The sequence below is a fragment of the Hyla sarda genome, chromosome 6 (genome assembly GCF_029499605.1).
Source record: "Hyla sarda isolate aHylSar1 chromosome 6, aHylSar1.hap1, whole genome shotgun sequence".
Lineage (NCBI taxonomy): Eukaryota > Metazoa > Chordata > Amphibia > Anura > Hylidae > Hyla > Hyla sarda.
The window spans coordinates 124927700-124947163 of record NC_079194.1 but is presented as its reverse complement, the minus strand read 5'-3'; the positions used below and the strand labels follow the sequence as shown (position 1 = coordinate 124947163).

General features: G+C 38.4%; 1 protein-coding gene across 5 annotated transcripts in view; it reads left to right on the top strand.

Annotated features, from left to right (window-relative positions):
• The window catches only part of GRIP2 (glutamate receptor interacting protein 2), a 528084-nt gene that overhangs the window by 302093 nt on the left and 206527 nt on the right, over window positions 1-19464 (top strand). Inside the window, exon 1 of one of the 5 annotated variants that reach the window (XM_056524924.1) lies at window positions 22-453. The exons of the other annotated variants lie outside the window; for them this stretch is intronic. Coding sequence (XP_056380899.1) covers window positions 291-453 — 163 coding nt within the window. The 5' untranslated portion in view covers window positions 22-290. Of the gene's footprint in view, window positions 1-21; window positions 454-19464 lie in introns of those variants that run through there. 5 annotated transcript variants of the gene reach the window in all.

The window sequence follows — 19464 nt, the reverse complement described above, 5'->3', positions numbered from 1 at the left end:
AGTGTATGGCAGTGTGCACATTCCGGTAACAGTCGCACCTGTCGCCCTGCCGTGTGTGGTGACGGGGTGAGCGGTGACTGCTCGGTACCGGGGCTGACAGGCTGCACAGCAGAGAGTAGTGCCCCGAGCACTCACACTGGCGGCTCTTATATAGAGGGTGTCTCGGGTGTCTGCCCACACAGCCCTCGGAGACTCCTCTTGCGCGGAGCACAGACCTTCTTACATCTGGCAGCGGAGCCTCTCACTTCCCAGCTCCCTCACTCCGCACCGACTACTAGAACGAAGAGTCCATGAACAGGGTCAACAAGGTCCTGCGGAGCGTCCGGAGACCCTCCCGGCAGAAGAGGAGAGAGAACCCCCGAGCCGGGGAGGATGAGGAGGATGAAGGGGACCAGGAGAGCCCGGAGGACACCTGTGAGGAGAGCCTGTGCAGCCTGAGCCTGTGTGTAAGCGGTGAGTGACCACCTCTCACATCCCACTATAGGCTGACAACAGGGAGCAATAGACTGGATGCAAGTGGACAGTACCCGAACCGTCTATTAGCTAGACACTATTCACTGACAGCAAGCATCTCTACTGGACGTGTGTGATTATCTGAAAAGGAAAGCATCTATATCATGTCTACATATGTGTCTATGGAAACTTACCCTATGTACAAGATCCAATATATATACATCACTGATAGGGTCCTGTAACTGTACATGATCTCATCTATATACATCACTAATAAGGTCCTGTAACTGTATATGATCTCATCTATATACATCACTGATAAGGTCCTGTAACTGTATATGATCTCATATATATACATCACTGATAAGGTCCTGTAACCGTATATGATCTCATATATATACATCACTGATAAGGTCCTGTAACTGTATATGATCTCATATATATACATCACTGATAAGGTCCTGTAACTGTACATGATCTCATCTATATACATCACTGATAAGGTCCTGTAACTGTATATGATCTCATCTATATACATCACTGATAAGGTCCTGTAACTGTATATGATCTCATATATATACATCACTGATAAGGTCCTGTAACCGTATATGATCTCATTTATATACATCACTGATAAGGTCCTGTAACTGTATATGATCTCATATATATACATCACTGATAAGGTCCTGTAACTGTATATGATCTCATATATATACATCACTGATAAGGTCCTGTAACTGTACATGATCTCATCTATATACATCACTGATAAGGTCCTGTAACTGTATATGATCTCATCTATATACATCACTGATAAGGTCCTGTAACTGTATATGATCTCATCTATATACATCACTGATAAGGTCCTGTAACCGTATATGATCTCATATATATACATCACTGATAAGGTCCTGTAACTGTATATGATCTCATATATATACATCACTGATAAGGTCCTGTAACTGTACATGATCTCATCTATATACATCACTGATAAGGTCCTGTAACTGTATATGATCTCATATATACACATCACTAATAGGGTCCTGTAACTGTATATGATCTCATCTATATACATCACTGATAAGGTCCTGTAACTGTATATGATCTCATATATACACATCACTAATAGGGTCCTGTAACTGTATATGATCTCATATATATACATCACTGATAAGGTCCTGTAACTGTATATGATCTCATCTATATACATCACTAATAGGGTCCTGTAACTGTATATGATCTCATATATATACATCACTGATAAGGTCCTGTAACTGTATATGATCTCATATATATATATCACTGATAAGGTCCTGTAACTGTATATGATCTTATCTATATACATCACTGATAAGGTCCTGTAACTGTATATGATCTTATCTATATACATCACTAATAGGGTCCTGTAACTGTATATGATCTCATATATATACATCACTGATAAGGTCCTGTAACTGTATATGATCTCATCTATATACATCACTAATAGGGTCCTGTAACTGTACATGATCTCATCTATATACATCACTGATAAGGTCCTGTAACTGTATATGATTTCATATATATACATCACTGATAAGGTCCTGTAACTGTATATGATTTCATATATATACATCAATAATAGGGTCCTGTAACTGTATATGATGTCATATATATACATTACTGATAAGGTCCTGTAACTGTATATGATCTCATATATATATATATCACTGATAAGGTCCTGTAACTGTATATGATCTCATATATATACATCACTGATAGGGTCCTGTAACTGTATATGATCTCATCTATATACATCACTCATAAGGTCCTGTAGCTGTATATGATCTCATATATATACATCACTAATAGGGTCCTGTAACTGTATATGATCTCATCTATATACATCACTGAAAAAGTCCTGTAACTGTATATGATCTCATATATATACATCACTGATAAGGTCCTGTAACTGTATATGATCTCATATATATACATCACTGATAAGGTCCTGTAACTGTACATGATCTCATCTATATACATCACTGATAAGGTCCTGTAACTGTATATGATCTCATCTATATACATCACTCATAAGGTCCTGTAGCTGTATATGATCTCATATATATACATCACTGATAAGGTCCTGTAACTGTATATGATCTCATCTATATACATCACTGATAAGGTCCTGTAACTGTATATGATCTCATATATATACATCACTAATAAGGTCCTGTAACTGTATATGATCTCATCTATATACATCACTAATAGGGTCCTGTAACTGTATATGATCTCATATATATACATCACTGATAAGGTCCTGTAACTGTATATGATCTCATATATATATATATCACTGATAAGGTCCTGTAACTGTATATGATCTTATCTATATACATCACTGATAGGGTCCTGTAACTGTATATGATCTCATCTATATACATCACTGATAAGGTCCTGTAACTGTATATGATCTTATCTATATACATCACTAATAGGGTCCTGTAACTGTATATGATCTCATATATATACATCACTAATAGGGTCCTGTAACTGTACATGATCTCATCTATATACATCACTGATAAGGTCCTGTAACTGTATATGATCTCATCTATATACATCACTGATAAGGTCCTGTAACTGTATATGATCTCATATATATACATCACTGATAAGGTCCTGTAACCGTATATGATCTCATATATATACATCACTGATAAGGTCCTGTAACTGTATATGATCTCATATATATACATCACTGATAAGGTCCTGTAACTGTATATGATCTCATCTATATACATCACTAATAAGGTCCTGTAACTGTATATGATCTCATCTATATACATCACTAATAAGGTCCTGTAACTGTACATGATCTCATCTATATACATCACTGATAAGGTCCTGTAACTGTATATGATCTCATATATATACATCACTGATAAGGTCCTGTAACTGTATATGATCTCATATATATACATCACTGATAAGGTCCTGTAACTGTACATGATCTCATCTATATACATCACTGATAAGGTCCTGTAACTGTATATGATCTCATATATACACATCACTAATAGGGTCCTGTAACTGTATATGATCTCATCTATATACATCACTGATAAGGTCCTGTAACTGTATATGATCTCATATATACACATCACTAATAGGGTCCTGTAACTGTATATGATCTCATATATATACATCACTGATAAGGTCCTGTAACTGTATATGATCTCATCTATATACATCACTAATAGGGTCCTGTAACTGTATATGATCTCATATATATACATCACTGATAAGGTCCTGTAACTGTATATGATCTCATATATATATATCACTGATAAGGTCCTGTAACTGTATATGATCTTATCTATATACATCACTGATAAAGTCCTGTAACTGTATATGATCTTATCTATATACATCACTAATAGGGTCCTGTAACTGTATATGATCTCATATATATACATCACTGATAAGGTCCTGTAACTGTATATGATCTCATCTATATACATCACTAATAGGGTCCTGTAACTGTACATGATCTCATCTATATACATCACTGATAAGGTCCTGTAACTGTATATGATTTCATATATATACATCACTGATAAGGTCCTGTAACTGTATATGATTTCATATATATACATCAATAATAGGGTCCTGTAACTGTATATGATGTCATATATATACATTACTGATAAGGTCCTGTAACTGTATATGATCTCATATATATATATATCACTGATAAGGTCCTGTAACTGTATATGATCTCATATATATACATCACTGATAGGGTCCTGTAACTGTATATGATCTCATCTATATACATCACTCATAAGGTCCTGTAGCTGTATATGATCTCATATATATACATCACTAATAGGGTCCTGTAACTGTATATGATCTCATCTATATACATCACTGAAAAAGTCCTGTAACTGTATATGATCTCATATATATACATCACTGATAAGGTCCTGTAACTGTATATGATCTCATCTATATACATCACTGATAAGGTCCTGTAACTGTATATGATCTCATATATATACATCACTGATAAGGTCCTGTAACTGTACATGATCTCATCTATATACATCACTGATAAGGTCCTGTAACTGTATATGATCTCATCTATATACATCACTCATAAGGTCCTGTAGCTGTATATGATCTCATATATATACATCACTGATAAGGTCCTGTAACTGTATATGATCTCATCTATATACATCACTGATAAGGTCCTGTAACTGTATATGATCTCATATATATACATCACTAATAAGGTCCTGTAACTGTATATGATCTCATCTATATACATCACTAATAGGGTCCTGTAACTGTATATGATCTCATATATATACATCACTGATAAGGTCCTGTAACTGTATATGATCTCATATATATATATATCACTGATAAGGTCCTGTAACTGTATATGATCTTATCTATATACATCACTGATAGGGTCCTGTAACTGTATATGATCTCATCTATATACATCACTGATAAGGTCCTGTAACTGTATATGATCTTATCTATATACATCACTAATAGGGTCCTGTAACTGTATATGATCTCATATATATACATCACTAATAGGGTCCTGTAACTGTACATGATCTCATCTATATACATCACTGATAAGGTCCTGTAACTGTATATGATCTCATCTATATACATCACTAATAGGGTCCTGTAACTGTACATGATCTCATCTATATACATCACTGATAAGGTCCTGTAACTGTATATGATTTCATATATATACATCACTGATAAGGTCCTGTAACTGTATATGATTTCATATATATACATCAATAATAGGGTCCTGTAACTGTATATGATGTCATATATATACATTACTGATAAGGTCCTGTAACTGTATATAATGTCATCTATATACATCATTAATAGGGTCCAGTAACTGTACATGATCTCATCTATATACATCACTAATAAGGTCCTGTAACTGTATATGATCTCATATATATACATCACTGATAAGGTCCTGTAACTGTATATGATCTCATATATATATATCACTGATAAGGTCCTGTAACCGTATATGATCTCATATATATACATCACTGATAGGGTCCTGTAACTGTATATGATCTCATATATATACATCACTGATAGGGTCCTGTAACTGTATATGATCTCATATATATACATCACTAATAAGGTCCTGTAACTGTATATGATCTCATATATATACATCACTGATAAGGTCCTGTAACTGTATATGATCTCATCTATATACATCACTCATAAGGTCCTGTAGCTGTATATGATCTCATATATATACATCACTAATAGGGTCCTGTAACTGTATATGATCTCATCTATATACATCACTGATAAGGTCCTGTAACTGTACATTATCTCATCTATATACATCACTAATAGGGTCCTGTAACTGTATATGATCTCATCTATATACATCACTGAAAAAGTCCTGTAACTGTATATGATCTCATATATATACATCACTGATAAGGTCCTGTAACTGTATATGATCTCATCTATATACATCACTGATAAGGTCCTGTAGCTGTATATGATCTCATATATATACATCACTGATAAGGTCCTGTAACTGTATATGATCTCATATATATACATCACTGATAAGGTCCTGTAACTGTACATGATCTCATCTATATACATCACTGATAAGGTCCTGTAACTGTATATGATCTCATATATATACATCACTGATAAGGTCCTGTAACTGTATATGATCTAATCTATATACATCACTGATAAGGTCCTGTAACTGTATATGATCTCATATATATACATTACTAATATGGTCCTGTAACTGTACATGATCTCATCTATATACATCACTGATAAGGTCCTGTAACTGTACATGATCTCATCTATATACATCACTAATAGGGTCCTGTAACTGTATATGATCTCATCTATATACATCACTGATAAGGTCCTGTAACTGTATATGATCTCATCTATATACATCACTGATAAGGTCCTGTAACTGTATATGATGTCATCTATATACATCACTGATAGGGTCCTGTAACTGTACATGATCTCATCTATATACATCACTGATAAGGTCCTGTAACTGTACATTATCTCGTCTATATACATCACTAATAGGGTCCTGTAACTGTATATGATCTTATCTATATACATCACTGATAAGGTCCTGTAACTGTATATGATCTCATCTATATACATCACTAATAGGGTCCTGTAACTGTATATGATCTTATCTATATACATCACTGATAAGGTCCTGTAACTGTATATGATCTCATATATATACATTACTGATAAGGTCCTGTAACTGTATATGATCTCATCTATATACATCACTAATAAGGTCCTGTAACTGTATATGATCTCATCTATATACATCACTCATAAGGTCCTGTAACTGTATATGATCTCATATATATACATCACTAATAAGGTCCTGTAACTGTATATGATCTCATATATATACATCACTAATAAGGTCCTGTAACTGTATATGATCTCATATATATACATCACTGATAAGGTCCTGTAGCTGTATGTGAGCTCATCTATATACATCACTGATAAGGTCCTGTAACTGTATATGATCTCATCTATATACATCACTGATAAGGTTCACTTTACCCCTTTTTACGTTCCCCGAGGGGTCTGGTTTCCAAAATGGTATGCCATGTGTTTTTTTTTCTTTGCGGTTCTGGCACCATAGGGGCTTCCTAAATGCGGCATGCCCCCAGAGCAAAATTTGCTATCAAAAAGCCAAATGTGACTCCTTCTCTTCTGAGACCCGTAATGCGCCAGCAGAGCACTTTTCACCTCCATATGGGGTGTTTTCTGAATCGGGAGAAATTGGGCTTCACATTTTGGGGGGTATTTTCTGCTATTATCCTTTTTAAAAATGTAACATTTTTGGGAAACCAAGCATTTTAGGTAAAACATTTTTTTTTTTTTTTTACATATGCAAAAGTCGTGAATCACCTGTGGGGTATTAAGGTTCACTTTACCCCTTGTTACGTTCCCTGAGGGGTCTAGTTTTCAAAATGGTATGCCATGTGGTTTTTTTTTTGCTGTCCTGGCACCATAGGGGCTTCCTAAAGGTGACATGCCCCCCAGAAACCATTTGACGCTCCTTCCTTTCTGAGCCCTCTACTGCGCCCGTCGAACAATTAACATAGACATATGAGGTATGTGCTTACTCGAGAGAAATTGGGTTTCAAATACAAGTAAAAACTTTCTCCTTTTTACCCCTTGCAAAAATTCAAAAATTGGGTCTACAAGAACATGCGAGTGTAAGAAATGAAGATTGTGAATTTTCTCCTTCACTTTTCTGCTATTCCTGTGAAACACCTAAAGGGTTAATACACTTATTGAATGTCATTTTGAATACTTTGGGGGGTGTAGTTTTTATAATGGGGTCATTTATGGGGTATTTCTAATATGAAGACCCTTCAAATCCACTTCAAACCTGAACTGGTCCATGAAAAATAGCGAGTTTGAAAATTTTGTGAAAAATTTCCAAATTGCTGCTGAACTTTGAAGCCCTCTGGTGTCTTCCAAAAGTAAAAACTCATTAATTTTATGATGCAAACATAAAGTAGACGTATTGTATATGTGAACCCAAAAATGTTTTATTTTGAATATCCATTTTCCTTCCAAGCAGAGAGCTTCAAAGTTAGAAAAATGCAAAATTTTCATTTTTTTCATCAAATTTTGGGATTTTTCACCAAGAAAGAATGCAAGTTACCATAAAATTTTACCACTAAGTTAAAGTAGAATATGTCACGAAAAAACAATCTCGGAATCAGAATGATAACTAAAAGCATTCCAGAGTTATTAATGTTTAAAGTGACAGTGGTCAGAATTGCAAAAAACGCTCTGGTCCTTAAGGTGTAAAATGGCCTGGTCCTTAAGGGATTAATCTAATCTATATACATCAGTGTTAGAATCAGGTAGCTGTATACAAACTCATCTATATACCATCACCGATAGGGTCCTGTGGCAGTACAGAATCTCATCTGTATACATCACTGATAGGATCCTCTTGCTGTAGATCTCATCTATATACATTGCTGACACAATCCTGTAGCTCAGTGTTTCCCAACCAGGGTGCCTCCAGCTGTTGCAAAACTAGTTTTGCAATAGCTAGAGGCACCTTGGTTGGGTAACACTGATGTAGCTGTATATGATCTCATCTATGTACATCACTGATAGGGTCCTGTAGCAATATGTGAGCTCATCTGTATATTATCATTGATTGGGTCATCATGTAGCTGTATATTATCTCATCTGTAGCTGTATATTATCTCATCTGTAGCTGTATATTATCTCATCTGGAGCTGTATATTACTGATGAAGTGATGTCATGACGGCTTCTTTGGCTCTGTTTGCTTCATTTTATTGCAAATGCACATGAATATAATGTATATCAGACCTGAATCTGTCAGTTCTATTACTATGTTGTGCTGTGTGTAGCGCTACATAAGACTTTACATAGACCTACTCTTTTGTGTATTATATTTAAGAAAATGTGTATCATGGTTGGTCTTTTGCATATGTATAGTATGTGTCTTTTATGTATTATATATACATTTATTATATTAATGAACAATGTGTTATATGTATATTTTGTGTGGTGGATTTTCAGCCCACCATACATTTTGCATAGTGTTTTTGCCAATTGCCTGTACATTTTGCCTGTAATCATTCAGAAGACAATTTTTAGTGGTTTTCTTGAGGAAGTCTTCCTGTGTATATATCGCATTTGTCTCATGTATTATATGTGTATATCTTATATTTATGCATGGATTGTGTGTATATTGTATGTGTATACCAGATGTGTGTATATCATGCATGTATGTACTGGGGGACATGTATCATTATATGTGTATGGTAGAAGCATTTTACCCCTTTTTTCCAAATTCTAAATTATGCGCAGAAGCGCAAAATTTATCAATCAAGTGCAATGAGCTTCATAAATTGCGGGTAAATATAGTAATCTCCTCAATCCACTGTTTGGAAAATAGAATCAATGATTTAGAGCATCTTGCTACGTTAAGTCCAAGATGGCTTATATTTGCGCAACATTTTTGGTGTAAAAAAAAAGTACGCAGTTAATAAATCCATGTGTACTATAGATGTCACTCCAAGGTACCCTGATTCGGCCACATCTGGAGGACATGCTCTACCAAAACGTGCGCAAAAAAGTGCACAAAAAAAGGGCTTGCGCAAAATTTTGCGCAAAAAAATACACACAAAACAGGGGTAAAATCTTTGATACATGTCCCCCATTGTGTGTATTATCTGTTTACACCAAGTGATTATATATATGTATCATATTGTGTGTATCATGTGTGGTATGTGTGTATGCTATGTGTATATCATTTAAGTGTGCATGTGATATGTGTGTAGTGTGTGTGTGTGTGTATATTCATCATGTGTGCTTTCTGTGTGTGAATCATTTGTGTATTATATATGTATACTGTGTATGCATGTACTTTGTGTGAATTCTTCATATGTTTGTGCATCATGTGCGGTCTTGTGTGTATGTATTATATGTGTAAATCATTTATTTATGTATGTATCTTGTGTGTATGCATATAATGCATATCTGTCACATGCTTGTATAAATTATGTGTCCTATAAGTATGTATGGTATGTTTGTATGTATTTTGTGCATTGTATGTGTATATCAGGTATGTATTGTGTGCATGTCATATATGTATGTATCCAGACGTGTAACATGTAGCTTCTGGGCCCTACTGGACAATCTGGAACTGGGCCTATATCTACCATGTGCCATTCATACTACTGGTATCTTCTTATGGGGCCACCTCAGTCACAGGGCCCCAATGTGGCTCCTACCTCTCTACCATCTATAGTTATACCCCTATATGTCTTATGTTTGTGTGTATCATGTGTTTGGTGTATTGCAGACGCATAACTTGTAGCTTCCGGGCCCCTATGTCAGTTACATGGCCCCATGTGCCACTTATAATACTGGTCTCTTATGGAGCAGATGTGCCTTGGGGCCCCTATATGACTGCTACCTCGGCACCCCCAACAGTTACACCCCTGAATATGTATGTGTACTGTGTGTTTATGCATTCTATATGTGTATACATCCTGCGTATGGTATGTGTATATCATGTTTATGTTAGTGAGCATGTGTGTCATGTGTGCACTTGTGTATGTACTGTATCGTCTGTATGCTATGTATATATTGTGTGTTTATCATGTGTACTGTGAGTTTATATTCTTTGTATGCATCATAGGGGGTATTTATAATTTTTACCTGTTGTCAGTTTCTTTTCACCCGTTTTTTTTTTTTGCTTTAGTTTTTTTTACAGACATGTGCAAAATGTATCATTTAGCGCATGTCCTTTAGTAACTTTGGTACATACCATGTTCTACCTTTGGTATGTGTGATTTCCATGTGAGAATATTGTTGGCGGGGATTTGCGTCAAACATGAGGCAAATTAGCGCCAAAATACAATTGGCTCAAATGATAAATTACAAACCACTGCAAAAATCCTACACAGGACCGTCAAAATCCTAGCAAGTTTGCAAAATGACAGTGGAGAGAATGCGCCAAAAAGACACTGTGCCAAACATACGCAATAAAGACACATACATCCGTTGATAAATACCCCCCATTGACTGGCCTGTGGGGGTTGCACCCTGGAGGATCAGCATCATTTCTCACTGGTAAAGCGCTGTTGGCCAAAGCAGCCAGAGCTTGTACCCTTGATCTTACTTTTGGTGCCAAATCACCTATACCGCATCCAGCTGCGTTCCATTATTTATCGATAGGGAAGTGTTTCTAAGGCAAATGTCTGACAGTGTCATTTGGACACATGGGGGGTGCCATCTGACCTAAGACTGATGCTGGACGCCTGTGAAAGACTGGTGCAGTATTGCCTACAGATCATAATCACCTTTCTTCTTTACATATTTAATGTCTTAATTTACTTTTTGTGTCCTTTCACAAGTTCATGCACCACTCTGCCATGTCGATGAGCCTTTTGTTTATTTTGATCTTCATGGTGCATGAACAGAATTCCAAAACAATGTTGAAGACTTGCACTTACACAGTCAGAATAGTGAAAAGGGTTCTAAGGCTGGGTTCACACTACGATTTTCAAATACAGTAACCGTATACGGTTTTCCGCTAAAAAACGTATGGCAAAAACTGTATGCAACCCTATACAACCGTATGACTCCAAATACGGTTATTCCCTGTATAAGGTTCCAAAACGTATGTACGGTTCTATCCGTTTGCATCCGTTTTTGCCAACGGTTTTGCTAATTTGTTGGAATTAGTTTTCAAGCAATTTAATAAAGTTACTATTGTTCTATTGAAATTCCTTCTGCGCATGTGTCAACTCCAAAAACGGATTAGAAAAACCGTGTGCAACCGTATTCTGAAATTCGGTGTACGGTTCTCATAGACAACAATGTTAAAAGAACCGCATACGGTTCACATACAGTTTTCCAACTGGAGGCAAAAATGTGGTCGACAGCGTTTTTGCCTACGGTTGAAAAATCGGCAAAACCGTATCCGAGGCAAAACGGATGCAACCGTACACAACATTTGGAATACGGTTTACAATGCATTCTCTATGCATACGGTTTCGGTTACGGTCGTATACATTTTTTCGCGGAAAACCGTATACGGTTACCGTATTTGAAAATCATAGTGTGAACCCAGCCTAACTGAGTATAGTCAGAATTGTGTACTATAAATTTTCTTTTCTGTCGAAAATTTGCCTCATGGAAAAGAGGAGGATGATAATGTGAGATAATGAGGGAATTCTGTATGGCTTTTTTTGCCCTATCGCTGCTTCAGTTTGTAGAACCTACAAGGAGCGGTGAGAATTTTAAGGCTGCAATCATGTCGGAAAATCTTCAGCAATGCATTTCACAGCTGGAAATATCACAAGCGACTTCACGACAATACCATCCCTTCCCCCTAGTTTATCAGCTTCCATAAGACTGCGGCAGTACAGAGTTGGGTGTTTTTATGATGTTCAATATTAAATAAAAAGATTTCTAACGCCTAGGCAAAATATGGCGGTAGATTGTCTGTGATATTGTGCTATATCATTGGTAATATTAGTATTATTTTCTTTCATCTACAGTACTTCCTCTACCATGTTCTGTAGGTTAGAAAGAGGAGGCAGAGGGAATGGAGTAACATGTGACTGCAGGATCAGATAATACAGCGATCCCTCAACCTACAATGGCCTCAACATACAATAGTTTCAACATACAATGGTCTTTTCTGCACCATTGTAACTTGAAACCAGACTCAACATACAATGCTACGGACAGTCCAGATCTGTAAAATGTGTCAATGGCTGGAAGAACCGACCAATCAGAATGGGCAATTTACTGGTAAAACACCTGTATTACTGAAGCGTATGCACTGACTGATGTCTGGTAGCGCCCCCTACAGTACCGGGAGGTATTACATGTTCTGTACACTTTACCTGTACCAGGGTTACCTCCTCCTTTGGACACCAGGTGTTGGCGGCTCCATGTTACTTTTTTTTAGGACATTGCATGTACTGTACAGGATCCTAAAGAAGCTCCTGTCCTCTACATAGACCCGTGTTTCCCAAGCAGGGTGCCTCCAGCTGTTGCAAAATTACAACTCCCAGCATGCCCGGACAGCCTTTGGCTGTCCGGGCATGCTGGGAGTTGTAGTTTTGCAACAGCTGGAAGCTCCCTGCTTGGGAAACACTGACATAGACAGTGATTTACAGCTCCCAGCAGATCTTTCTTTCTTTTATATATAAGGATTTGCTTTATCTATATTGGTTATCTACTTATTTTTCTTTAATCCTAATTTTTTTCCGATTTCCAGATGACATTTGGTGGCTTCAGAACCAATTACCAGGCTTCCATAGAGTTCTGATCTCAACATACAATGGTTTCAACATGCAATGGTCGTCCCAGAACCAATTAATATTGTAACTTGAGGGACCACTGTACAGGATTTGTTTGAAGTCTGTAACCAAGGAAACATATAAGTCTGCATCGAAGCTGTAGATAAAATGCAGCAGGAGATTTTCAACTAAGGCTATTAGCAAAATTGATGTATGTCTTAAACTTGCCATACACATGTCCACTGAACCTGCCCATTTTGGCACATCCAGCTGTATTAGGTTGTTGTGCTGGCTATTTTTCCTTTTGTTTTTACTTTGTAAGTTGGGGGTGTGTGGCACCCTCTTTAGCCGTGCACCCCACCCCTCTCAGACTGGAGGTGGTTTAGTCAATGGCTGATCCAACATGTCACACAGTCAGAGGCTATATGCACAGCAGAGGTGAGTTATCATGTTAGGGTCCCATCCGATATGAGGCCACCTCCGCGTGGTGGATGGGGGGACAAATTTTGACCAAAGAGTGCGCTAAGAGCCTCCATTTTTTGACCAAGAGTGCTGTTGCAACTTTGTTTTTTGTACATTTTGTATTTGCCACAGCAGCGGGCACCTGTGTATTAGGTTGTTGTGCTGGCTATTTTTCCTTTTGTTTTTCCTTTGTAAGTTGGGGGTGTGGCACCCTCTTTAGCCGTGCACCCCACCCCTCTCAGACTGGAGGTGGTTTAGTCAATGGCTGATCCAACATGTCACACAGTCAGAGGCTATATGCACAGCAGAGGTGAGTTATTATGTTAGGGTCCCATCAGATATGAGGCCACCTCCACGTGGTGGATGGGGGGACACATTTTGACCAAAGAGTGCACTAAGAGACTCAATTTTTTGACCAAGAGTGCTGTTGCAACTTTCTTTTTTGTACATCCAGCTGACCAACTGATTACTCTCCCCTCTTGGCAGATGTTGGTAAAAGTAAGGATCGGGCTGTTTGGTTTTAATATCCTGATCCTTTTGTTCTTGAAGAGATAAACTGTCACCAGAGGAGTCTGGCAGCGGTTTACTTACCCTCTGAAAATGCATGCATGCTTGGCTGAGCCAAGTGTGCATGTGTATGGGGAGGTAAGGAATGCTTGTTGAGTCGTAGTCCGTAACCATCTAGACACACAGGTCTGCACAGGAGCAGTGGACAAAAACAATACAATACAGAAATACAAAAATGGGAGATTTTTACCTAAGGCAATTGGCAAGGTTGTTTTATGTATTAAAATGATAAATGTCAACTGATTCTGCTGATTGTGGTGGGACCAGTCGACCATCTAATGTGTGATGGCCTTTTGATTTTCCTTCAGTGCCAGATATTGGGATTATGGGTCCAGTGTGTTGGGTTTCAACTACCGTGGATTTTGCTGCGGATCCGCAATTTCAAATCCTCAATTGTAAAATCGGTTGCAGATTTTCCAAGGAAATAAAAATACATAAGGATTGCCTTTTAAAATCTGCAATTGTGGTTTTTACAACTTCCCATCTGCAGCAGATTCTGTGTGCGTGAATGCACCCTTATGCTGTTTATAGTCTCATTCATTTTCCTGCAGCTAGCTGATATGGGGAAAGGGACTTGTGCGCCTTAGTGTATGTTCAAGCAGTGGTGCGGTAGGTTGCTACACCCATTGTAAAGATGGGGGAGGGGCTTCGGCTGTTACAGAGAAATACCAGACTAATGCCGTACAACATGTCTCCATTCCACTGCTTGTAGCAATAATGTTAAACTTGAAGGCTTAGTCTATATATATAAAACTCAATGACCCTCATTTACTAAGAGTGGAGTGGAGGTTTCTTTGTGGGTTTTAATTCCCTACAATGTATTTTCCACGGTATTTACTAAGGTTTCCCTACATTTCCACTTTTCCCTACACTTTGCTTTTTTTTACACATGCTCTGATCTGTCTGGTTTTCCTCATTTCAAATGCACCACATTTTATGTGGAAACCTTAGTAAATATGTTGTTTTTTTGTGAAAATGTCGGGAACACGCCCCTTTCCCGAGACCACACCCCCTTTCCCAGCATTGTTGACAGAATCTGGCACTCAACCCGACAAAACATGTCGGGTTTGCAATAGTAAATGAGTGCCAATGTGTGTGTGTATGTATGTTCCACAATCACGTCCAAACGGCTAAAGATATTAACATGAAACTTGGCACACATGTTACTTATATGTCAACAACAAACATAGGATAGGTAATTTAACCCTTACTCCCCCCCATTTGCCAGTGTCGGGGTTCCTATTTAAAGTCTATGGGAAATATATGTTACTTCATAACTTCCTAACGTCTGGAGATATTTCGATAATACTCGGTCACATGTTACTTATATGTCCACTTAAAATATAAGCTAGTTAATTTAACCCTTAACTACCCCCATTTGTGAGGGTCGGGGTTTTTGTTTAAAGTCCCATGCAAATCAATGGGAAATGTATGTTCTCACATAACTTCTGTACAGCTGGAGAAATTTCAATACCTGGTACACATATTACAGCTCAGGATATGAGGTCGGGATAGGAGGTCGAGATAGGAGGTCGAGATAGGAAGACGGGATGGTCGGGATAAGAGGTGGAGATAGGAGGTCGGGATAGGAGGACGGGATATGAGGTGGAGATAGGAGGATGGGATATGAGGAGGGGATATGAGGATGGGATAGGAGGTCGGGATAGGAGGATGGGATAGGAGGACTGGATAGGAGGTCGGGATAGGAGGTTTTGGTATGAGGACGAGATATGGGGTTGGGATATGACAACAATATATGGGGATGAGATATGAAGTAAAAAGCTTCCTCCTTTGTTGATTTTCCTCCCCAACAAGGATGAGGAAGGAAAAACCGGGCAACGCCGGTTACCCAGCTAGTTATCCTATAAAGCAGAGTCATTTTTTTCAGCTCAGAATTTGGGAGTGCACCCTGTACAAAATGTCTTTCATCTCTATTATTTTAACCTAGCATTTTCTTTGTCTCATAAATTTTAATGAGGGTCTTTTTCTCTTTATTGCGTCTCCGGTTATTTCTTTCACCGTATCTCCCCTCCTGCGACCCTTTAAGGAGGACGGTAATTACTCTGCTGCGTTCTGGCATCTGAGAGCTGAAAGAGCAAATTGTATGGAAGGAAACATGGTCGACGAAGACAGAGTAAAGTATAGACCTGGAGCACCTGTCACTGCACAGTCAGGATTAAAGAGCTTTTCCAGCCTGTCTTAAAGGGGTTATCCAGGAAAAAACTTTTTTTTATATATCAACTGGCTCCAGAAAGTTAAAGGAGATCTGTAGTGCTCTGAACTTATCCCATGGGGGGGGGGGTCTGAGCGCTGGGGCCGTACAGGGCAGCGGCAATATACAGGAAAGGGGGCGTTCCGTCCCCGCATGACGCAGCAGCCTGCACGCCCCCTCCATGTATCTCCATGGGATTCACGGAGGCTTGTGCCGGCTGCCGCATCATGAGGGGACAGAACGCCCCCTTTCCTATACATTTCCACGGCCCCGTACAGGAGATCGTGGGGGGCCCCAGCGCTCGGACCCCCCACGATCTATAACTTCAGAGCACTACAGCTCTTCTTTATTTGTCTTCACATATTTGTAAATTACTCCTATAAAAAAAATCTTAATCCTTTCAGTACTTATGAGTTTCTGAAGTTGAGTTGTTCTTTTCTAAGTGCTCTCTGATGACACCTGTCCCCGGAACTGTCCAGAGTAGTAGCAAATCCCCATAGCAAACCTCTTCTACTCTGTATAGTTCCCGAGACAAGCTGAGATGTCAGCAGAGAGCACTGTTGCCAGACAGAACAGAACAACTCAACTTCAGCAGCTGTAGTTATTGGAAGGATTAAGATTTACAAATCTGTTTAACTTTCTGGAGCCAGTTAATGTGGTAAAACCCCATATTATGCGTTGATTAATATTGAAATATAATGAAATATCTTAACTCCTTAAGGACACATGATGTACTGGAACGTCATGTGTCCGCTCCCGATCTATAACGCGGGGCAACGGCCGGGACCCGTGGCTAATAGCGCGCGGCATTGATCGCGGTGCCGCGCGCTATTAACCCTTTAGACGCGGCGTTCAAAGTTGAACGCTGCGTCTAAAGTGAAAGTGAAAGTATGCCGGTTAGCTCAGGGGGCTGTTCGGGATAGCCGCGGCGAAATCGCGGCATCCCGAACAGCTTACAGGACAGCAGGAGGGTCCCTACCTGCCACCTGTCCGACCTGTCCGATTGCCGAATGACTGCTCAGTGCCTGAGATCCAGGCATGATCAGTCAAGCGGCAGAATCATCGATCACTGGTTTCCTATGAGAAACCAGTGATCAATGTAAAAGATCAGTGTGTGCAGTGTTATAGGTCCCTATGGGAGCTATGACACTGCGAAAAAAAAAGTGAAAAAAAAAAGTGAATAAAGATCATTTAACCCCTTCCCTATTAAAAGTTTGAATCACCCCCCCCCCCCCCTTTTCCCATTAAAAAAAACACAGTGTAAATAAAAATAAACATATATGGTATCGCCGCGTGTGGAAATGTCCGAATTATGAAAATATATCGTTAATTAAACCGCACGGTCAATGGTGTACTCGCAAATAAATCAAAATAGTGCATTTTTGGTCACTTTTTATATCATGAAAAAATGAATAAAAAGCGATCAATAAGTCCTATCAATGCAAAAATGGTACTGCTACAAAACTTCAGATCACAGCGCAAAAAATGAGCCCTCATACTGCCCCATATGCGCAAAAATAAAAAAGTTATAGGGGTCAGAAGATGACAATTTTAAACGTATTAATTTTCCTGCATGTAGTTATGATTTTTTCCAGAAGTACGACAAAATCAAACCTATATAAGTAGGGTATCATTTTAATCAGATGGACCTACAGAATAAAGATAAGGTGTCATTTTTACCGAAAAATGTACTATGTAGAAACGGAAGCCCCCAAAAGTTACAAAACAGCGTGTTTTATTTTTCAATTTTGTCTCACAATGATTTTTTTTTTCGTTTCGCCGTAGATTTTTGGGCAAAATGACTGATGTCATTACAAAGTAGAATTGGTGGCGCAAAAAATAAGCCATCATATGGATTTTTAGGTGCAAAATTGAAGTTATGATTTTTTAAAGGCAAGGAGGAAAAAACAAAAATGCAAAAACGGAAAAACCCTCGGTCCTTAAGGGGTTAAAGACCACCACCTAAAATTGCATCAAAAAGGGAGTTCTAAGGCGGCTATCTTCACAAAGAAGATATAATATAGATGATAAAGAAAACCTGTCAAAGAAGACTAGTCTGGGTATAAGGGGAAGTCTTCACAAAGACATGGGGGGAGATTTATCAAAACCTGTCCAGAAGAAAAGTTGCTGAGTTGCCAAAAAGCAAACAATTAGATCGCTCGTTTCACTTTTGAAAAAGGCCTCTGTAGAATGAAAGAAGCAATCTGATTGGTTGCTTCGGGCAATTGGGCAACTTTTCCTCTGGACAGGTTTTGAAAAATCTTTTGAAGAGATTTACAAATCTTTAGTCAAATTATACAATTCTGGCCACCACTAGGATGAGCCTTTTGCATATGAATGAATAGAGCATCCATTAAACTTATTCTAACTTAAGTAAAAATGTTTTTGTTCTGTAAGAGGTTCAGTGCCTCATAGCTGTGGTATGGCCTGTCTATGGTAAAACTTATGTAAACTAAAGCATCTATTGGGCTCAACTCCAACTTAAGGTTTCTGGACCCAAGTGCAAAATTTGCAGAAGGCTCTTACTTATGTTCCATTTTAATACTAGTGTAGCCTAATGACTAACTGCTGACTTTCCTTTACAGAGGGCAGAAATATGATTAGCATTAGTGAGACAAGCATTGCTTGCTGTAGGTTCCTTTACAGCAAGTGCCCAGTAGGTGGACTATTCATGAAGAGCTCCCAGAGCTCTGTGTTGAGGGTTTCTTAGGACCCTCTTGAGTAGCAGCTCTAGCATCTAATCAGGAGACCATTAGAACTGTTAAAAGATGAGGGGACGGAGAAGAACAAATCCCTCACTTGTTGGCCTACATTGCTATTGTCATAAAAAGAAGGACCCTACAAAGGCTAACCTGAGGTGGGGTCCA